General features: G+C 43.7%; 1 protein-coding gene and 1 long non-coding RNA gene across 4 annotated transcripts in view; one reads left to right on the forward strand and one right to left on the reverse strand.

Annotated features, from left to right (window-relative positions):
- Positions 1-710: 710 nt before the first annotated feature.
- LOC123729188 (uncharacterized) lies at positions 711-8271 on the reverse strand. 2 transcript variants are annotated; one of them, XR_014381923.1, is made up of 5 exons: positions 8164-8271; positions 4378-4549; positions 4134-4243; positions 1183-1229; positions 711-927 (listed from the first exon to the last, which is right to left on the reverse strand). It is a non-coding gene; the product is annotated as an uncharacterized LOC123729188 (long non-coding RNA). The 2 variants fall into 2 exon arrangements; XR_014381922.1 differs by having other exon boundaries at positions 4378-4594; positions 8164-8252.
- A 9824-nt stretch (positions 8272-18095) lies between these two features.
- LOC106581351 (ephexin-1) overlaps positions 18096-23751 on the forward strand; it is a 28618-nt gene continuing 22962 nt past the window's right edge. Inside the window, exons 1-2 of one of the 2 annotated variants that reach the window (XM_045703945.2) lie at positions 18096-18832; positions 19523-19852. In XM_045703945.2, the coding sequence (XP_045559901.2) occupies positions 19651-19852 (202 nt within the window). In that variant the 5' untranslated portion in view covers positions 18096-18832; positions 19523-19650. The remainder of the gene's footprint in view (positions 18833-19522; positions 19853-23751) is intronic. The other variant, XM_014163353.3, reaches the window with a different exon arrangement.

Here is a 23751-nt window from a genome sequence, read left to right on the forward strand (position 1 = left end):
AAACTCTATACCTAGTGTAAAGTATATCAAATAACAAAGTAAAAAGCTCTATAAAACTTTTGAGCTGATGTGAAGAATTGTGTCTTCCTGCAGGGCTTTGAATCAAAACAGACCAAACCCAGAGTAGGATGAGGAGATGCTTGCCATCTGATCTTTTTCAAAATCCTCATAAGTCATAGTATTTTTCGACAGCTTCAGGTTAAAAAAAGCACTCTTCAGGACCTCGGACAAACTCTTCAGGGCCTCTGATGAACCTACAAAAAAAACATATATACAAAAGATAAAAATGTTTCTCCGAACCATCATGGTCCACACAGTCAGATAAGGTTATCGGTGCTGTCTCTGGTTCTCTGCCAAACAGAACATGTATGATAGCAGGGCTTAGTCCTGCAAGGTGTGGGCCACCATTTAAAAAATAAAAAAGAATAATAATACAAAAAAGTGCCCAATCATGCACCCAGCTACTACAACAAAAACGACTTTCCAAAAGTGCCTGAGATGTGGAAGGAACAAGATGGTCCTGCTCACCCTCAAAGAGCAAGGTCTTCATAAATAAACAGATGTCCTTTTGACTGACCTGGGGAAAAACTGTTTCACATAATCTACAAGTCTATAAATCAATATATTCAAAATACCTTTCTCTTCATCAAGTAGGAATCCATTTTGAAGATTTTCCATAACAGTGGACAGGACATACCTAGTGACCCCCTCTCCAATGGCAGAGTCACCTTGTAAACATATTTGAAATCATTCAATGTAGAGTTACACAAGCTCAGCAAACCAAGACATTGGATGCAATTGTTGAGAAAAGGATTATGGTCCTGTTCCTTTCCACTAAGGAATCCCTCAAGCTCAGGAGGTCTTTGTCCTCGTGGGACTGAAGTGTCCAGTATGTGAACAGCTGAGCTGCCTTGACCGGATTTGGTTCTGTAACCCAAGCATAACAGCAATATAGAATGTTAACTGCATTTCTCTGAGGTATAGATACATACCCAAACCACTGTCTATAGTGCAAATTAAATGCAAATAAATGATTCACTAAATCACCTGCAATGTCCAAAACGTGCACGAATTAGCAGTCCAATGAGGTGTGACAAGTAAATAAATGTTTGTGTAAACTTTTCCCATCAGAGACAGTTGATACAGTAATAAATAATAGGTTCTTCTGAACATTGTACTTACCACCAACGGTGTATACTGGACCACTTGCTGCTGAAATGCCAGATGAACTGTTGATATTAAAAATATAAAATAATCAGAATGCATCATTATGTCCACACCATTTTCATCAGGTGAGTGTTAGTGTATTGAATGTGTTTGTAAAGAAAGACGATTGAATTCAACTAAATGTATCATATAAAAAGTACTACACCTAAAACTAATAACATTAATAATTAGCCCTAAGATGTGCTAAATGACTTATCCCTTAAAACGGATCTGTAAACCTTCAGAATACAAACCCTCATCTGAACCTGTCTTCAGACACTCCTCCATTAGTAAATATACAGCTGGATGCTGACCGGTGGAGGCACTAGTCCCACTGGCTCTAGGGACAGCTGCACCTTCATTCTCCTCCATTACCAAATCTACAGCTGGATGCTGACCGGTGGAGGCACTAGTCCCACTGGCTCTAGGGACAGCTGCACCTTCATTCTCCTCCATTACCAAATCTACAGCTGGATGCTGACCGGTGGAGGCACTAGTCCCACTGGCTCTAGGGACAGCTGCACCTTCATTCTCCTCCATTACCAAATCTACAGCTGGATGCTGACCGGTGGAGGCACTAGTCCCACTGGCTCTAGGGACAGCTGCACCTTCATTCTCCTCCATTAGTAAATCTACAGCTGGATGCTGACCGGTGGAGGCACTAGTCCCACTGGCTCTAGGGACAGCTGCACCTTCATTCTCCTCCATTACCAAATCTACAGCTGGATGCTGACCGGTGGAGGCACTAGTCCCACTGGCTCTAGGGACAGCTGCACCTTCATTCTCCTCCATTACCAAATCTACAGCTGGATGCTGACCGGTGGAGGCACTAGTCCCACTGGCTCTAGGGACAGCTGCACCTTCATTCTCCTCCATTACCAAATCTACAGCTGGATGCTGACCGGTGGAGGCACTAGTCCCACTGGCTCTAGGGACAGCTGCACCTTCATTCTCCTCCATTACCAAATCTACAGCTGGATGCTGACCGGTGGAGGCACTAGTCCCACTGGCTCTAGGGACAGCTGCACCTTCATTCTCCTCCATTACCAAATCTACAGCTGGATGCTGACCGGTGGAGGCACTAGTCCCACTGGCTCTAGGGACAGCTGCACCTTCATTCTCCTCCATTACCAAATCTACAGCTGGATGCTGACCGGTGGAGGCACTAGTCCCACTGGCTCTAGGGACAGCTGCACCTTCATTCTCCTCCATTAGTAAATCTACAGCTGGATGCTGACCGGTGGAGGCACTAGTCCCACTGGCTCTAGGGACAGCTGCACCTTCATTCTCCTCCATTAGTAAATCTACAGCTGGATGCTGACCGGTGGAGGCACTAGTCCCACTGGCTCTAGGGACAGCTGCACCTTCATTCTCCTCCATTACCAAATCTACAGCTAGATGCTGACCGGTGGAGGCACTAGTCCCACTGGCTCTAGGGACAGCTGCACCTTCATTCTCCTCCATTACCAAATCTACAGCTGGATGCTGACCGGTGGAGGCACTAGTCCCACTGGCTCTAGGGACAGCTGCACCTTCATTCTCCTCCATTACCAAATCTACAGCTGGATGCTGACCGGTGGAGGCACTAGTCCCACTGGCTCTAGGGACAGCTGCACCTTCATTCTCCTCCATTACCAAATCTACAGCTGGATGCTGACCGGTGGAGGCACTAGTCCCACTGGCTCTAGGGACAGCTGCACCTTCATTCTCCTCCATTACCAAATCTACAGCTGGATGCTGACCGGTGGAGGCACTAGTCCCACTGGCTCTAGGGACAGCTGCACCTTCATTTTCCTCCATTAGTAAATCTACAGCTGGATGCTGACCGGTGGAGGCACTAGTCCCACTGGCTCTAGGGACAGCTGCACCTTCATTCTCCTCCATTAGTAAATCTACAGCTGGATGCTGACCGGTGGAGGCACTAGTCCCACTGGCTCTAGGGACAGCTGCACCTTCATTCTCCTCCATTAGTAAATCTACAGCTGGATGCTGACCGGTGGAGGCACTAGTCCCACTGGCTCTAGGGACAGCTGCACCTTCATTCTCCTCCATTAGTAAATCTACAGCTGGATGCTGACCGGTGGAGACACTAGTCCCACTGGCTCTAGGGACAGCTGCACCTTCATTCTCCTCCATTAGTAAATCTACAGCTGGATGCTGACCGGTGGAGGCACTAGTCCCACTGGCTCTAGGGACAGCTGCACCTTCATTCTCCTCCATTACCAAATCTACAGCTGGATGCTGACCGGTGGAGGCACTAGTCCCACTGGCTCTAGGGACAGCTGCACCTTCATTCTCCTCCATTAGTAAATCTACAGCTAGATGCTGACCGGTGGAGGCACTAGTCCCACTGGCTCTAGGGACAGCTGCACCTTCATTCTCCTCCATTACCAAATCTACAGCTGGATGCTGACCGGTGGAGGCACTAGTCCCACTGGCTCTAGGGACAGCTGCACCTTCATTCTCCTCCATTAGTAAATCTACAGCTGGATGCTGACCGGTGGAGGCACTAGTCCCACTGGCTCTAGGGACAGCTGCACCTTCATTCTCCCTTTCATTCTCTCCTGCCCTTTCAACCTGTGGTTGACTTGAAGAGTCGAGCCGAGGAGATAGTTATATCAGATACTAAACAGAACATTTTCACAACAGCTCCCAGCCTGATAGTGAAGTGGATTGTTGTAATTATTGTCTTTATCATAAAGAAATGTACAGCAACAATGAACCAAGAAATGAACACCCATAACTGCTCAATTAAATTGTTCCTATTCCACATCTAAACTAACAAATGATGAAACTACTTAAGAGTTCTGTTATTGACGTGCAACATGGCCATACCATAATTTGTAATGATGAGTGCACCTTCCATAAATGGAGAATATCCTATTTTCCCAACATCTCCATGATTCATTTCCCATTCAGAGCATTACCTTGAGCAGGCTTCACTGTGTCTTCTTATTTGTGCAAAGGGAAGTTGTTCTTCACAGTTTAGACATTGTGTCAGGGTTCCACTTTGAACAACAACTGAATCATTCAGTTCCTAATTGATGAGAAAATTATATAAATAAATACAAAAAACAGAGAAGACACTGCTTAACACTAAACATATTTACTTTGGATTAGTAAGTGCTCTAAAGTTCATTAAAAGTACATAAACTGAGAAATTAGACTTACATGCTCCATACTCAAATTCCTTTACAGCGGGCGAATGTACAGAGTAGCACGACACAAGGGTCTTCAGATATCTCATACTGTAGCCCTGATTGGGGCATGGGACAGGTATAAGATGACAGCTCTGTGTAGTTCCAGACATTTTCAGCAGCTCGAACCCGTCCGCGTCTCTCAACTTTGGAAACAAAGTTAAAATGAACTTGTGAACTTTCTTGATTACCTGTGAGATAATGACAAACAACATTTTTTACATAACTTGCAAACCTGATTTTTATCATTATATACACTTTTTATTACACATTTTATTAGGTACACCTATCTAGTACTGGGTAGAATCCCCTTCTGCCTCCACAACAGCCTGAATTATTCACAGTGTTGTACATTAAGAGATGCCCTTCTGCACACCACTGTTTTAAACAGCTGTTATTTGAGCATTTGTGGCCTTTCTGTTAGCTTGAAGGAGTCTGGACATTCTCCTCTGATCTCTCTCATTAACAAGGTGTTTTTGACCACAGAACAGCCACTCACTTATCGCACAATTATCTGTAAGCTCTAGAGACTGTAGTGCATAAAAATCCCAGGAAGGCAGCTGTTTCTGAGATGCTGGAACCACCATGTGTTAACTAACCTCCAAAACGAGCTTCAATGCCATACAACTCTCCTTCCGTGGCTTCCAACTGCTCTTAAACGCTTGTAAAACCAAATGCATGTTTTTCAACCGTTCGCTGGCCGCACCCGCCTGCCCGACTAGCATCACTACTCTGGACGGTTCTGACCTAGAATACGTGGACAACTACAAATATCTAGGTGTCTGGCTAGACTGTAAACTCTCCTTCCAGACTCATATGAAACATCTCCAATCCAAAATCAAATCTAGAATCAGCTTTCTATTTCGCAACAAAGCCTCCTTCACTCACGCCGCCAAACTTACCCTAGTAAAACTGACTATCCTACCAATCCTCGACTTCGGCGATGTCATCTACAAAATAGCTTCCAATACTCTACTCAGCAAACTGGATGCAGTCTATCACAGTGCCATCTGTTTTGTTACCAAAGCGCCTTATACCACCCACCACTGCGACCTGTATGCTTTCGTTGGCTGGCCCTCGCTACATATTCGTCGCCAGACCCACTGGCTCCAGGTCATCTATAGGTAGTCTATGCTAGGTAAAGCTCCGCCTTATCTCAGCTCACGATAACAACACCTACCAGTAACACGCGCTCCAGCAGGTATATTTTACTGGTCATCCCCAAAGCCAACACCTGCTTTGGCCGCCTTTCCTTCCAGTTCTCTGCTGCCAGTGACTGGAACGAATTGCAAAAATCGCTGAAGCCTTACATTTCCCTCACTAACTTTAAACATCAGCTATCTGAGCAGCTAACCGATCGCTGCAGCTGTACATAGTCCATCAGTAAATAGCCCACCCAATCTACCTACCTCATCCCCATATTGTTTTTATTTACTTTGCTGCTCTTTTGCACACCAGTATCTCTACTTACACACCATCATCATCTGCTCATCTATCACTCCAGTGTTAATCTGCTAAATTGTAATTACTTTGCTACTATGGCCTATTTATTGCCTTACCTCCTCACACCATTTGCACACACTGTATATAGACTCTCTTTTTTCCCCCTTCTATTGTGTTATTGACTGTATGTTTGTTTATTCCATGTGTAACTCTGTGTTGTTGTTTCTGTCGCATTGCTTTGCTTTATCCTGGCCAGGTCGCAGTTGTAAATGAGAACTTGTTCTCAACTATCTTACCTTGTTAAATAAAGGTGGAGGAAAAAAAGTTTATTGGATTACGCATCATGCCCGTTCTGTTTGGTGGAACTACAACTAAAGCTCTCTACTCTATAGATTGAGTTGCAGGCAGCCACATTATTCGCTGTTCAAAGGATCAGGCCATTTGTGTTAACGCGCAGGTGTACCTAATAAAGTGGCCGTAGAGTGTACATCTCTGACAGGACCTTCAAAATGTGTGATATTTGGGCCAGCTGTCCAGCTTCTTGCACTATGGTGAAGATCTATGATCAAATTTCCCATCTATATTCTATCCTTATTCTTTGCTCGATAGAAAAACTGACCCTAGATCAGCACCCATACTCAGAAGTTTGATAGCTACATGCCCAGACTAGTTTTAATCACATGAGTAGGATTTAATATTTAATAGCCATGGAAGTTATCAGGCTTCTCAGAGTACAGGTCTCTATCTAAGGTCAGTATTATACACTATGCAAATTGAATTCAAATATGCAAGAATCTCTTCAACAAGAAACTCCCTATATATTAAAGTTATATGTTCTAAAACTTTGATTTATGGTGTGCATAGGCATGCACAAATCTAATTGTCAAAATATTGCACAAAACAATTTGGTTCACTCTGTTGATTGACGTTAAACGTCTGGTTTAAGGGCTCCCTTTTGTCTATCAAGTGATGTGACCATGATTCTTTTTCAGCACAACTTTTGTCAGATGGCATACCTCGAAAGTTCAGGCGCCTCTCACCCAACCCCACTCGCTGGAGGTGCTCTTTGCCAATCCTGCTTGGGACAGTAGTTGTGTATTTCCGCCCAAGACAGCAATATGTGTGGGTGTAAGTGGAAAATGGGTTTGTTTGGGTGATCCTTGGTTGACGCCTTGACCTTGTTCGGTTATTATACACACCAAATAGCCTTGGAACTTCAGCTTTAGAAAAAATACATTCTAAACCAATAGATCAGCTTAGCTTGTGTCATGTTGTCTAATATTTGAAGTACACTAGACTTATGCACAAGTAAGTTAGGCTATAACAGAAAAGTGATATGTCAGTCATCGGAGGGACAATCTTACTTTACACTTGGTTATAAATTATATTATAATATTAATTATAATACATTATTCTTTGTATATTAGCTAGCTCACCATCAACATGGTGTAGGCCTACTCAACCCCTTGAAGTGCCAGATGAAACGCTAGATGCAGCGCCAGATGAAATGCTAGATGCAGCGCCAGATGAAGCGCCAAATGCAGCGCCAGATGAAGCGCCAAATGAAACGCTAGATGCAGCGCCAGATGAAACGCTAGATGCAGCGCCAGATGAAACGCTAGATGAAGCGCCAGATGAAACGCTAGATGCAGCGCCAGATGAAACGCTAGATGCAGCGCCAGATGAAACGCTAGATGCAGCGCCAGATGAAACGCTAGATGCAGCGCCAGATGAAACGCTAGATGCAGCGCCAAATGAAACGCTAGATGCAGTGCCAGATGAAACGCTAGATGCAGTGCCAGATGAAACGCTAGATGCAGCGCCAAATGAGGTTCCAGATGAACTTGCTGTTGACAATGAAATTGTACAATACATATGATCAGCATGCACCATTAGGCCTACATATCAAAGGAATAAAATATGTAGCTATACAATTTCATTCAAACTGCAGAGGAGTATATTGCTAAATTACCCATGCTTACCTCTAAACTTGACCGCACCATTTCAGAGATATCTGGCAATCTACCTAGGGAAATATTCAACTATTTTCTTTGTGAACTGCTAGACAAATCACCATGCTTGCTAACTAATGCTACAACAGTGGAGTGAAAAGCAAATGATTAGAGCTAGCTTTTGCCAGTCTGCACTCTTCCCTTTGGTGAACATATGTTCCTTTAGTCAGTCTGCTTGCTAAGTTAACGTTAGCGGTCTGAACATGTGGTTTCTATGTGCGCGAAACGTACACGTGAAATAATGTTCAACTGACGCCCAGCAAAAATCGAGTTTATACTTTCAGAGTATGTGTCATTATACTTACAGTACTCTAATCCTCCAAGCCGATCCGCCGCCTCTCGAAGAAGCTCAGACACTGACACTCGTAGACATCACAGTCAGCCTCTTTCTCCCTATCTAGGGAGGATCTACAGCCTATCAGCACTCTGTGCATGTTGCTATGCCTGAAGTTTAAAGTCCCGCCTCATCATTTGCATAGGGAGGAAGAAATACAGAAGTAAATAAATGAAGAAATAAAAGTTGACAAAAATAAATAAATAGATAAATAAATATATAAATAAATACAGGAATAAATGGTCAAGGAAATAAATAAACAGGCAAATAAATAGGGAAATTAATAATTAGGAAAATACAGATTTTGGAAAAATAAGTAAATGCAAAAGTACTCATTTATATCAAATTGTGTTATTTATTGATTGATTTCCGTGTAAATACATTTATTTTTACATTTACGTGCATATATATTTATAGATGTATTTTTTTATGTATTCATTTATTTTTAATTTTGGCCGTCTTGGTCATCCATAAGATTGTGTCGAGGCACAGATCTGGGGAAGGTTACCAAAAAAAGTCTGCAGCATTGAAGGTCCCCAAGAACAGAGTGGCTTCCATCATTCCTAAATGGAAGAAGTTGGGAACCACCAAGTCTCTTTCTAGTGCTGGCCGCCCGGCCAAACTGAGCATTCAGGGGAGACGAGCGTTTGTCAGGGAGGTGACCCAGAACCCGATGGTCACTCTGACAGAGCTCCAGAGTTCTTCTGTGGAGATGGGAGAACCTTCCAGCCCACTTGGAGTTTTCCAAAAGGTACGTAAATGACTTTCAGACCATGAGAAACAAGATTCTCTGGTCTGATGATAACAAGATTGAACTCTTTGGCCTGGATACCAAGCGTCACTTGGTATCCAGGAAACCGGGCACCATCCCTACGGGGAAGCATGGTGGTGGCAGCGTCATGCTGTGGGGATGTTTTCAGTGGCAGGGACTTGGAGACTAGCCAGTATCAAGGGAAAGATGAACGGAGCAAAGTACAGAGAGATCCTTGATGAAAACCTGATCCAGAGCGCTCTGAACCTCAGACTGGAGCGAAGGTTCACCTTCCAACAGGACAGCGACCCTAAGCACACAGCCAAGACAACGCAGGAGTCTCTGAATGTCCTTGAGTGGCCCAGTCAGAGCTCAGACTTGAACCCAATCGAACATCTCTGGAGAGACCTGAAAATAGTTGTGCAGCAACGCTCCTCATCGAAACCTGACAGAGCTTGAGAGGATCTGCAGAGAAGAATGGGAGAAACTCCCCAAATACAGGTGTGCCAAGCTTGTAGCGTCATACCCAAGAAGACTTGAGGCTGTAATCGCTGCCAAAGATGCTTCAACAAAGTACTGAGTAAAGGGCCTGAATACTTAAATTTGATATTTCCGTTTTTAAATTTTTAATACATTTTCAAACCTGTCTTTGCTTTGTCATTATAGGGTATTGTGTGTTGATTGATGAAGGGAAAAAACAATTTAATCGATTTAAGAACAAGGCTGTAACGTAACAAAATGTTGAAAAAGTCCAGGGGTCTGAATACTTTGCACTGTATTACTCCTAATAGGATTTTTTTTTTTTTAAACGTAATGTAATATTATCTTATGTTGTTCTTACCTATAACTGTTCTGTACTCAGTCATGTATTTTGAAGTTGTTTGTGAACCCCGGAAGAGTAGCTGCTGCATGTGCAATAGCTAATGGAGATCCTAATAAACTACTGTGAGCTCCAAAAGTATTGGGACAGTGACAATTTTGTTGTTTTGTCTCTGTACTCCAGCACTTTGGTTTTAAAATGTCAGCTTTCATTTTAGGTTATTTTCAATCATATCGGGTGAACAAGTCCTCAACTGGCAGCTTCATTAAATTGTACCTAAACACCAGTCTCAACGTCAACAGTGAAGAGGTGACTCCGGGATGCTGGCTTTCTAGGCAGAGTTGCTGCCAGTTGAGGACTTGTGAGGCGTCTGTTTTTCAAACTAGACACTCTAATGTACTTGTTCTCTTGCTCAGTTGTGCACCGGGGCCTCCCACTCCTCTTTATATTCTGGTTAGAGACAGTTTGCGCTGTTCTGTGAAGGGAGTAGTACACAGCGTTGTACGAGACCTCCAGTTTCTTGGCAATTTCTCGCATGGAATAGCCTTCATTCAGAACAAGAATAGACTGATGAGTTTCAGAAGAAAGGCTTTTGTTTCTTGCCATTTTCAGCCTGTAATCGAACCCACAAATGCTGATGCTGCAGATACTCAACTAGTCTAAAGAAGGCCAGTTTTATTGCTTTTTTAATCAGGACAACAGTTTTCAGCTGTGCTAACATAATTGCAAAAGGGATCAATTAGCCTTTTAAAATGATACACTTGGATTAGCTAACACAACGTGCCATTGGAACACATGAGTGATGGTTGCTGATAATGGGCCTCTGTACGCCTATGTAGATATTCCATAAAAAATCTGCAGTTTCCAGCTGTAATAGTCGTTTACAACATTAACAATGTCTACACTGTATTTCTGATGAATTTGATGTTATTTTAATGGACAAAAAATTAGCTTTTCTTTCAAAAACAAGGACATTTCTAAGTGACCCCAAACTTTTGAACGGTAGTGTATATGTTTTTGCTGTTTGTTATAGGGCCAAAAAGATTGGATAATTGGTTTATCCATACATCTCTGTGTTGGATAGATAACTCTTCGTGTTGTTGTTTGTTTAGTGTTTTCCAATTTTCCCAAAAGTGACTAGAGTCTATAGATTCTTCAATTACATTGAGCTGATTTCTGACGTGCTTTTTCCGTTGTGTATTTCTGTATTGTTTTAGGGAATCACCATAGTGAAGGCATAGGCTCAGGTTTTCTGGGTCTCTATGTTTTTGGTTGGATAGGTTTTCTGAATTTCTTTCTTAGGTTTTTACATTCTTCATCAAACCATTTGTCAATGTGGTTGATTTTCTTAAGTTTTCTGGTTGAAATTTTTAGATTTGATAGGGGAGTTGAGAGGACAAATATAATGTTTAGGTTTTCTACTGCTAACTTTACACCTTCACTATTACAGTGAAACGTTTTGTCCAGGAAGTTGTCTAAAAGGGATTGAATTTGTTGTTGCCTAATTGTTTTTTGGTATGTTTTCACACTTCATTTCTTCCATCTATAGCATTTCTTAATATTATTCAGTTCCTTTGGCTTTGATGCCTCATGTTCAAGTAGACTGTGATTTTGCTGTGATCTGATAGGGGTGTCAGTGGGCTGACTGTGAACACTCTGAGAGACTCTGGGTTGAGGTCAGTGATAAAGTAGTCTGCAGTACTACTGCCAAGAGATGAGCTATAGGTGTACCTACCGTAGGAGTCCCCTCGAAGCCTACCATTGACTATTTACGGTGGTGTAAGTAAAAATAATACTTAAGTCGTTTTTTTTTGTATCTGTACTTTACTTTACTATTTAACTTTTACTTCACTAGATTCCTAAAGAAAACAATGTACTTATTACTCCCTGAACCAAAAGTACTCGTTACATTTTGACAGGAAAATGGTCCAATTCAAACACTTATCAAGAGAACATCCTTTGGCATCCCTACTGCATCTGATCTGGTGGACTCATGTAAGTCATTTATGCCATATGTTCATACAAGAGACCACAGGAAACTTCTTTGATTAGAGGTTAGTTTGTTTAATAAGGATTGCAACCCGGAGTATACACTTACAGCAATTTACAAACAACACACTCAGTTCTAAAGATGGTGTTTTCCCTTTTTATCCCCTACTATGGTTCACCCTGCCAAGGGTGATGTGCCTTAACTTTAATACCATATAAGTTCCTAATTATCAGTTGCTAATACAAAGATGTGTTTGTATCAGAAACTTTCTGTCCAAAAATGACACAGAAAAATTAATCCATGCTTTTGTCACTTCTAGATTAGACGACTGCAATGCTCTACTTTCCGGTACCCAGATAAAGCACTAAATAAACTTCAGTTAGTGCTAAACACGGCTTCTAGAATCTTGACTAGTACCAAAAAATGTGATCATATTACTCCAGTGCTAGCCTCTCTACACTGGCTTCCAGTTAAAGGTAGGGCTGATTTCAAGGTTGTACTGCTAACCTATAAAGCATTACATGGGCTTGCTCCTACCTATCTTTCGGATTTAGTCCTGCCGTACATACCTACACGTACGCTACGGTCACACGACGCAGGCCTCCTTATTGTCACTAGAATTTCTAAGCAAACAGCTGGAGGCAGGGCTTTCTCCTATAGAGCTCCATTTTTATGGAATGGTCTGCCTATCCATGTGAGAGATGTAGACTCGGTCTCGACATTTAAGTCTTTATTGAAGACTCATCTCTTGGATTAGTACTGTAGATATGTGGTAGTGGTGGAGTAGGGGCCTGAGGGCACACAGTGTGTTGTGAAATCTGTGAATGTATTGTTATGTTTGTAAAATTGTATAAACTGCCTTAATTTTGCTGGACCCCAGGAAGAGTAGCTGCTCCCAAGGCAGCAGCTAATGGGGATCCATAATAAATACAAATACAAATACAAATCTCTTCAGTAGGTCCTATGATTGAGTGGAGTCTGGCCCAGGGGTGTGAAGGTGAAAAAGGCACTGGTGCGACGAACCGCCCTTGCTGTCTCTGCCTGGCCGGTTCCCCTCTCTCCACTGGGATTCTCTGCCTCTAACCCTATTACGGGGGCTTAGTCACTGGCTTACTGGTGCTCTTCCATGCTGTCTCTAGGAGGGGTGCGTCACTTGAGTGGGTTGAGTCACTGACGTGATCTTCCTGTCTGGGTTGGCGCCTCCCTCGGGTTTGTGTTGTGGAGGAGATCGTTGTGGGCTATACTTGGCCTTGTCTCAGGGTAGTAAGTTGGTGGTTTGAAGATATCCCTCTAGTGGTGTGGGGGCTGTGCTTTGGCAAGGTGGGGGGGTTATATCCTGCCTGGTTGGCCCTGTCCGGGGATATCGTCGGACGGGGCCACAGTGTCTCCCGACCCCTCGTGTCTCAGCCTCCAGTATTTATGCTGCAATAGTTTATGTGTCGGGGGGCTAGGATCAGTCTGTTGTATCTGGAGTATTTCTCCTGTCTTATTCGTTGTCCTATGTGAATTTAAGTATGCTCACTCTAACTCTCTCTCTCTTTCTTTCTTTCTTTCTTTCTTTCTTTCTTTCTTTCTTTCTTTCTTTCTTTCTTTCTTTCTTTCTTTCTTTCTTTCTTTCTTTCTTTCTTTCTTTCTTTCTTTTCTCTCTTCTCTCGGAGGACCTGAGCCCTAAGACCATGCCTTGGGACTACCTGGCCTGATGACTCCTTGCTGTCCCCAGTCCACCTGATGTCCCCAGTCCACTTGCTGCTTCTCCAGTTTCAACTGTTCTGCCTGCAGCTATGGAACCCTGACCTGTTCACCGGACGTGCTACCTTGTCCCGGACCTGCTGTTTTGGACTCTCTCTCTACCGCACCTGCTGTCTCTAACTCTGAATGATTGGCTATGAAAAGCCAACTGACATTTACTCCTGAGGTACTGACCTGTTGCACCCTCTACAACCACTGTCATTGTTATTATTTGACCCTGCTGGTCATCTATGAACGTTTGAACATCTTGGCCATGTACTGTTATAATCTCCACCCAGCACAGCCAGAAGAGGACTGGCCACCCCTCAGAGTCTGGTTCCGCTTTAACCTCTTACAGCTCCTTAAGGATAGGGGGCAGTATTGACAATTTCGGAAAAAATATGTGCCCATATTAAACTGCCTCCTACTCAAACTCAGAAGCTAGGATATGCATATTATTAGTAGATTTGGATAGAAAACACTCTGAAGTTTCTAAAACCGTTTGAATGGTGTCTGTGAGTATAACAGAACTCATATGGCAAGCAAAAACCTGAGAGAAATCCTACCAGGAAGTGGAAATCTGGATGCATGGGCTCTCTTCAAGTCGTTTCCTATTGAATACACAGTGACGTAGTAATAATTGTGCACTTCCTACGGCTTCCACTAGATGTCGACAGTCTTTACAAAGTTGTTTGAAGCGTCTACGATGAACAGAGACCGAATGAGAAGGAGGGGAAGTTGTTGAGGCAGGGGATGACATCACTTCTTGGCGCGCGTTCATAAGAGTGAATCCTCCGTTCCAAAATCTTTTTCAAGACACAGGAACCGTCCGGTTGAAATATTACTGAATCTTCATTTATTTTTTTGAACTTTTACATCTGCATTGCTTGCTGTTTGGTGTTTTAGGCTGAGTTTCTGTATAGCACTTTGTGACATCGGCTAACATAAAAAGGGCTTTATAAATACATTTGATTGATTGACGTCTCTGCTAGGCGGAGTTCAGCTTATTGTGTTATTGGCCGTTAGTTTCCCAACCCTTCTTCCTCTTATTGTTATCATGTGCTAGCAGAAGTAAGACTGGAACATAGCATCAACAGGAACTCTTAGTTCCCTTTATCCATCTGTTAATGACTTTGTATGACTTTGTACAGTTGCCACTTCATGCACGTGCAATGTGTCTACCACTGATCCTCAATCTCAAGCTAAAGGAAAACATCAAGCATTGTTCTTTTGTAATTACAGGTGTTCCTATAATTTACAGATATTATCAAATTCATTACACTCACTAAACACAAATGCTTTTGTTTGTAAATAATGTCTGAGTAATGGACTGTGCCCCTGGCTATCTGTAAATAAAAATAAAATGGTGCCGTTTGTTTTGCTTAATATAAGGAATTTGAAATTATTTTTACTTTTGATTCTTAAGTACATTTGAGCAATTCCATTTGCTTTTGATACTTAAGTATATTTAAAACCAAATATACTGCTCAAAAAAATAAAGGGAACACTAAAATAACACATCCTAGATCTGAATTGATGAAATAATCTTATTAAATACTTTTTTCTTTACATAGTTGAATGTGCTGACAACAAAATCACACAAAAATAATCAATGGAAATCCAATTTATCAACCCATGAAGGTCTGGATTTGGAGTCACACTCAAAATTAAAGTGGAAAACCACACTACAGGCTGATCCAACTTTGATGTAATGTCCTTAAAACAAGTCAAAATGAGACTCAGTAGTGTGTGTGGCCTCCACGTTCCTGTATGACCTCCCTACAACGCCTGGGCATGCTCCTGATGAGGTGGCGGATGGTCTCCTGAGGGATCTCCTCCCAGACCTGGACTAAAGCATCCGCCAACTCCTGAACAGTCTGTGGTGCAACGTGGCGTTGGTGGATGGAGCGAGACATGATGTCCCAGATGTGCTCAATTGGATTCAGGTCTGGGGAACGGGCAGGCCAGTCCATAGCATCAATGCCTTCCTCTTGCAGGAACTGCTGACACACTCCAGCCACATGAGGTCTAGCATTGTCTTGCATTAGGAGGAACCCAGGGCCAACCGCACCAGCATATGGTCTCACAAGGGGTCTGAGGATCTCATCTCGGTACCTAATGGCAGTCAGGCTACCTCTGGCGAGCACATGGAGGGCTGTGCGGCCCCCCAAAGAAATGCCACCCCACACTATGACTGACCCACCGCCAAACCGGTCATGCTGGAGGATGTTGCAGGCAGCAGAACGTTCTCCACGGCGTCTCCAGACTCTGTCACGTCTGTCACATGTGCTCAGTGTGAACCTGCTTCATCTGTGAAGAGCACAGGGCGCCAGTGGCGACTTTGCCAATCTTGGTGTTCTCTGGCAAATGCCAAACGTCCTGCACGGTGTTGGGCTGTAAGCACAACCCCCACCTGTGGACGTCGGGCCCTCATACCACCCTCATGGAGTCTGTTTCTGACCATTTGAGCAGACACATGCACATTTGTGGCCTGCTGGAGGTCATTTTGCAGGGCTCTGGCAGTGCTCCTCCTTGCACAAAGGCGGAGGTAGCGGTCCTGCTGCTGGGTTGTTGCCCTCCTACGGCCTCCTCCACGTCTCCTGATGTACTGGCCTGTCTCCTGGTAGCGCCTCCATGCTCTGGACACTACGCTGACAGACACAGCAAACCTTCTTGCCACAGCTCGCATTGATGTGACATCCTGGTTGAGCTGCACTACCTGAGTCACTGTGTGGGTTGTAGACTCCGTCTCATGCTACCACTAGAGTGAAAGCACCGCCAGCATTCAAAAGTGACCAAAACATCAGCCAGGAAGCATAAGAACTGAGAAGTGGTCTCTGGTCACCACCTGCCGAACCACTCCTTTATTGGGGTGTCTTGCTAATTGCCTATAATTTCCACCGGTTGTCTATTCCATTTGCACAACAGCATGTGAAATTTATTGTCAATCAGTGTTGCTTCCTAAGTGGACAGTTTGATTTCACAGAAGTGTGATTGACTTGGAGTTACATTGTGTTGTTTAAGTGTTCCCTTTATTTTTTTGAGCAGTGTGCTTTCAGACTTTTACTCAAGTAGTATTTTACTGGATGACTTCCACTTTTACTTGAGTCATTTTCTATTAAGGTATCTTTACTTTTACTCAAGTATGACATTTGAGTACTTTTTCCACCCCTGAGTATTTACATACCCAGCGTGCGACAGAGCTACAGGAGTTGTGACCCGTTTTTGTTGGTTATGTTGTCGTAGATGTGCCTAGGGGGGCATATGGGGGAGGGAATTCTGTTACCTCCAGGTAGGTGTTTGTTCCCCTGTGTGCTGAGGGTGTCAGGTTCTTGTCCAGTTCTGACATTTAGGTTACCACAGACTAGTACATGTCCCTGGGCCTGGAAATGATTGACTTCCCCCTCCAGGATGGAGAAGCTGTCTTCATTAAAGTATGGGGCTTCTTGTGGAGGGATATAGGGAGCACACAGGAGGACATTTTTCTCTGTTGAGATCATTTCCTTTTGAATTTCTAGCCAAATGTTCCTGTTTTTATGAATTTAACAGAGTGAGTTATGTCTGCTCTATACCAAATTAGCATACCCCTTGAGTCCCTTCCCTGTTTTACACCTGGTAGTTTGGTGGATGGGACTACCAGTTCTTTGTAACCTAGAGGGCAACCAGTGGGTCCATCTCCTCTAGACCATGTTTCTTGTAGGATGACAATGTCTGTATTTCTGATTTCTTTGGGGAAGTCCAGGTTCCTACTCTTTAGGCCAAAGGCAGATGACCTCAGGCCTCGGATATTCTAGAATGAAATAGTGAAGGCTTTGTGTTCCATAACGTATCCAATGTTGTTAGCCGTGTGGTTTGTTTCTCTCTCTCTCTCTCCCTCTCTGGTTCTCTCTCTCTGTCCAGCTCCCTCTTTCTCTCTCTGTCTATCTATCTCTTTCTTTCTCACTGTTTCTCTCTATCTCACTGTCTGTCAGTTAAGAAACCAAACTTTTCAATATACTGTTGACAAAAGGAGGATGAGAGTACTGATAGTCACAATAAGTAAACATCCTTTACACTTTCCCTCTCTGTCTTTTCCTTCTTTCTACTGTACCTCTCCTCCCTACACACTTTCTCTCTATTCAAACATTACTCAAGTAGATACTGTATGTACCTACAGGGAATGGTTTCCACAGGAGAGTGTGTTGGTTTCATGACAACTATAATCTTCTTCTTCTTCTTTGTCTTCTTCTTGTTTGATATAATGGCGGTGTGCAAACCAATGTTAAAGGTGCATGTCACCACCTACTGTGCAGAAGTGTGTGGTCAATCTTGGTTTACAACATTAGCTCCACATTTCTAAATCCTACTACATAACTCAGAACTTCTGGGAAAATCAAAAATATCCTTCAAATAGATCCTCCCTCAACCCCAAATCCCTTCCAAACACCCCCAACCCTGTCCAACCCAACTATAACCTTTGACCTCACAGAACAGCTCAATATGATTGGTTGGGTAGATCCAGTCAACAAAGCTGTGTGATTCACACAAACACACCCCCCGCCCGTCTGAGGAGAGGAGTCAGTAAGGTGAGTCTGGAAAGGTGTGGTGACTGTGCCTTCCTAAATCCATCCCCATTGTTGTTTTGTTGATGTGACGTGAGATTGTTTCTGTTATTATTGAGACGTCAAGAAGATCTCTGTGCCTTATTGTGCCTCTAATCTATTTTTAGAAATGAGAATATTTCTCAATGACACAATAACTATTGTGGTTGGATGATCAAGACAGAAACAGATAGTTATTCCTGTGGCATTCTGTATAAGACATGCAGCTTCAGAGAGCTTGTGTTGTTACTCTGTCAGCCTTTCTTCCCCTATCTTTTGGATGTTGTGTAAATGTGTTTGACCCCCAGCCTCTTTCCGCCTGGTCTGATTAGAGGGAGGGAGTTTGATGGTTCGAGGCGAGCACTCTGCTCATACGAGGCCTCGCTGAGTCTCTTTCTCTGCATTATGTCATAATGGAGCCCTGGAATACTATCTGCTGCTGCTGCGTGGAGAAATACAGAGCGAACTTTGAACTCTATTGGTCAGCTACCTGGAGATAAGGAAGGCAGCGGGGAGCGGGTTTAGAGAGGCCGCCACACGACAAGCAGGACAACACGCGACACGTCAGTTGGAGACGCAGTTTTGTACCACACTGGAGGACCTACAGGAGAACTGGCAGGTGTACTGGCTTTTAATGTGTTCTCTGAGGTGTGACAATAACCCCTATACAGGAGAATACATGGTATACACCACTGGGGAACACATCGAAGATCTTGAGAGGAGGGATATAAAGAAAAGTCCTAAAGGAGGGATCAGTGTTCCCTGGCACAGGTAAGTGGCTTTTCTGGTTCTCCAGGGCACAGAAGAGCAGAGCAGAGACAGTCAGACATGCAGGTGAGGCCAGGCTAGGCTCTGGAATGAAAGTAGGTGTCTGCAGTGGTTTTCAAAATAAAATACAAATTAAGAGTACAGGTTATTGTATGGGACAATATACAAAAGTTTTTGAGAAAGATAATTAGTAAATGTAAATTTATTTATTGATTTCTTTCCATTTTGATAAGAGATGAAAATGTAAAGATTTGAAAGTTCTTTGTTGATTTAAAAATCTAATTGAATTCATTTTAAGGTTGTGTCTTTGTATTTGGGGTGGGGTTATAATAAATTATTGCAAGGGGGGAAAAATGGGGTCCCCAGAAATTCTGGCGGAAGAAATGGGGCCCTCGTTGCAAAAGTTTGAATACGACTGGGTGAGAAGGATAGAGGGAGAAAGAAAAAGAGAGGGCGGGTTATACACAGAATCATTTCAGCTTAAGGAGAGAGGGGGCTGACTCTGATTGGCTCCATGGGTAACTAACAACACTCCTGCCCCACAGGCAGGGGGAGGAGAGAGAGAGCTACTGGCCTCAGTGTGCCATGCAGTTGTTAACCTATGTGAGAATGAGCCCTGAAGTGTGTGCTGTGTTGTTGTGTTGCCTCACCGGGACTTGAGATTGACAGGGATGGATTTGCTCCTTGATTCAGGCTAACGTTTGATGGATTCTACGCTCCCCTCTGCCCTGAAGCCAAACCCTACAGGAACAACCCCACAGTCCCGGATCTGAGAACAGGAGTGGGACACACACCCCAAACGGAGCTTGGAGTCCGTTGTCATGGCGATGATGGCCCTGTTCAGGGGCAAGTGGGGTCAAAAGTCACAGGAGCCCCCTGAGAAGCGACCCGCAGCGGCCGTGCACTCCAGCAATCACGAGGAGGATGAGGAGGATGACAGGGTCATCGCCCCCATCCGCAGGAACTCCCGCTTCTACCGTTCCATGAGGAAGAAGAGGATGGCCTCGTCAGAACAACCTGAAAGTAAGAATAGAATACCCCCCTCTTCCCTTCCACTCGGAATTTCACCAAGTGTCTGTGTCTTTTGTATGCTACAGTGAAGAGTCATTAAGTTTGAGAATACAATAACTCATTCAGTTTGAAAATACCTGGGATTTAGGTAGCATGGAATGATGAGAATCTATGTCTACAGCAGTTTTACGAAAGTTCTGAAGTTTGTCTCCATCTAATTTCATGTAAGGCCCTAATTCTAGAGTTTAAAAAGAGCTGGTTGGTTAACTGGTTCTCTTTAGCACTGGTGGAAAAATGACCCAATTTTCATACTTGAGTAAAAGGAAAGATACCTTAGTGGAAAATGACTCAAATAAAAGTGAAAGCCACCCAGTAAAATACTACTTGAGTGAAAGTCGGAAAGTGTTTGGTTTTAAATAAGTATCAAAAGTAAATGAATTGCTAAAGTACACTACATGACCAAGAATATGTGGACACCTGCTCATCATTAATCATCAGCATTAATATGGAGTTGGTCCCCCCTTTGCTGCTGTAACAGCCTCCACTCATCTGTGAAGGTTTTCCACTAGATGTTGAAACATTGCTGCGGGGACTTGCTTCCATTCAGCCACAACTGATGTTGAGCGATTGGGCCTGACTCGCAGTCTGCATTCCAATTCATCACAAAGGTGTTTGATGGGGTTGAGGTCAGGGCTCTGTGCAGGCCAGTCAAGTTCCTTAACACCGATTGGCATTGAGCATGGTGATCTTAGGCTTGTGTGCAGCTGCTCGGCCATGGAAACCCACTTTATGAAGCTCCCGACGAACAGTTCTTGTGCTGATGTTGCTTCCAGAGTCAGTTTGGAACAGTAGTGAGTGTTGCAACCGAGGACAGATGATTTTTACGCACTACGCGCTTCAGCACTCGGCGGTACAAATCTGTGAGCTGTGTGGCCTACCACTTTGCATCTGAGCCGTTGTTGCTCCTTGACGTTTCCACTTCACAATAACAGCACTTCCAGTTGACTGGGTCAGCTCTAGCAGGGCAGAAATTCCCTGTAGCTCAGTTGGTAGAGCATGGTGTTTGCAACGCCAGGGTTGTGGGTTCGATTCCCACGGGGGGCCAGCAAAAAAAAAATGTATGAAATTGTATGAAATGTATGCATTCACTACTGTAAGTCGCTCTGGATAAGAGCGTCTGCTAAAATGACTAAAATGTAAAAATGTAAATGTAAATTTGATGAACTGACTTGTTGGAAAGGTGGCATCGTATGAAGGTGCCACGTTGAAAGTCACTGAGCTCTTCAGTAAGGCCATTCAACTGCAAATGTTTGTCTATGGAGATTGCATGGCTGTTTGCACAATTTTATACACCTGTCAGCAACGGTGTGGCTTAAATAGCCGAATACACTAATTTGAAGGGGTATCCACATACTTTTGTGTATATATAGTGTACACTTAAGCATCAACAGTAATAGTTTAAATAATTTCAAATTCCTTATATTAAAGGAATACTTCGGGATTCTGGCAATGAAACCCTGTTTCTACTTACCCAGAGTCAGATGAACTCATGGATACCATTTTTATGTCTCTGCATCCAGTATGAAGGAAGTTAGAGGTATTCGCGAGCCAATGCAAACTGGTGTTAGAGCAATGACTGGAAGTCTACGATATTTTCTAAGTGCTAGCAGTTACCACACACTTCCAGTCATTGCAATATAGATACCATAGACTTCCAGTCATTGTGCTAATGCTAAACTCAGCAAAAGAATAAACGTCCTCTCACTGTCAAATGCGTTTTATTTTCAGCAAACTTAACATGTGTAAATATTTGTATGAACATAACAAGATTCAACAACTGAGACATAAACTGAACAAGTTCCACAGACATGTGACAGAAATTGAATAACGTGTCCCTGAACAAAGGGAGGGGGGGGGGGGGCTCAAAATCAAAAGTAACAGTCAGTATCTGGTGTGGCCACCAGCTGCATTAAGTACTGCAGTGCATCTCCTCCTCATGGACTGCACCAGATTTGCCAGTTCTTGCTGTGAGATGTTACCCCACTCTTCCACCAAGTCACCTGCAAGTTCCAGACATTTCTGGGGGGAATGGCCCTAACCCTCACCCTCCAATCCAACAGGTCCTAGACGTGCTCAATAGGATTGAGATCCGGGCTCTTCGCTGGCCATGGCAGAACACTGGCATTCCTATCTTGCAGGAAATCACACACAGAACGAGCAGTATGGCTGGTGGCATTGTCATGCTTGAGGGTCATGTCAGGATGAGCCTGCAGGAAGGGTACCACATGAGGGAGGAGGATGTCTTCCCTGTAATGCACAGCGTTGAGATTGCCTGCAACGAGAACAAGCTCAGTCCGATGATGCTGTGACACACTGCCCCAGACCATGATGAACCCTCCACCTCCAAATCGATCTCGCGTACAGGCCTCGGTGTAATGCTCATTCCTTCAACGATAAATGCGAATCCGACCATCACCCCTGGTGAGACAAAACCGCGACTCGTCAATGAAGAGCACTTTTTGCCAGAACTGCCTGGTCGAGCGATGGTGGGTTTGTGCCCAAAGGCGACATTGTTGCCGGTGATGCCTGGTGAGGACCTGCCTTACAACAGGCCTACAAGCCCTCAGTCCAGCCTTTCTCAGCCTATTGCGGACAGCCTAAGCACTGATGGAGGGATTCTGCGTTCCTGGTGTAACTCGGGCAGTTGTTGTTGCCAACCTGTACCTGTCCCGCAGGTGTGATATTCGGATGTACCGATCCTGTGCAGGTGTTGTTACATCACTGTTCTGCCTCTGCCTCTGTCTCCCTGTAGCGCTGTCTTAGGAGTTTCACAGTATGGACATTGCAATTTATTGCCCTGGCCACATCTGCAGTCCTCATGCCTCTTTGCAGCATGCCTAAGGCATGTTCACGCAGATGAGCAGGGACCTGTCACATCCTGACCAGTAAAGGGGTCATTTTGTTATTGTAGTATGGTCAGGATGTGGCAGGGGTGTGTTAGTTTTGTGTTGTTGGGATTTTTGGGTACTGTTCTATGTCATGTATTTCTATGTTTGTATTTATATGTTCAGGGTTTTGTTTTGGCCTTCAATTGGAGGCAGCTGTTCTTCGTTGCCTCTAATTGTAGGCCATATTTAAGTAGGGGTTTCAGCTTGTGTTTTGTGGGTGTTTGTTTCCATGTATTGTCTGTGTACCTTACAGGACTGTTTTCGTCGGTCTTTTGTTCAGTGTTCATTTCTTTAATAAACAAGAAGATGATTCACATACCCGCTGCATCTTGGTCCCCTCACTACGACGAGTGTGACAGGACCCTGGGCAGCTTTCTTTTGGTGTTTTTCAGAGTCCGTAGAAGGGCCTCTTTAGTGTCCTAAGTTTTCATAACTGTGACCTGGTGCATGTTCATTAATTGTTCATTGAACAAGCATGGGAAACAGTGTTTAACTTCTTACATCTAGGCGTTCCGCCAGCGGAACCCCTAGCCAACAGCCAATGGGTTCGCATGGCGCGAAATACAAAAACAACTAAAATACCACAATTCAATTTTCTCAAACATATGACTATTTTACACCATTTGAAAGATAAACCTCTCCTGAATCCAACCACGTTGTCCGATTTCAAAAAGGCTTTACAGCGAAAGCAAAACATTAGATTATGTTAGGATACCACCACAGCAAAAAAACAACACAGCCATTTTCCTAGCAAGGACAGCCATTTTCCAAGCAAGGGTAGCCGTCCAAAAGCACAAAACCAGCTAAAATTATGCACTAACCTTCGATCTTCATCAGATGACACCCTAGGACATTGTTAGACAATACATGCATTTTTTGTTCCATCAAGTTCATATTTATATCCAAAAAAAAACATTTTACATTGGCGCGTGACGTTCAGAAAATGTATTCACCCCAAAATAT

Source organism: Salmo salar, chromosome 20, assembly GCF_965601325.2.
Source record: "Salmo salar chromosome 20, fSalSal1, whole genome shotgun sequence".
Lineage (NCBI taxonomy): Eukaryota > Metazoa > Chordata > Actinopteri > Salmoniformes > Salmonidae > Salmo > Salmo salar.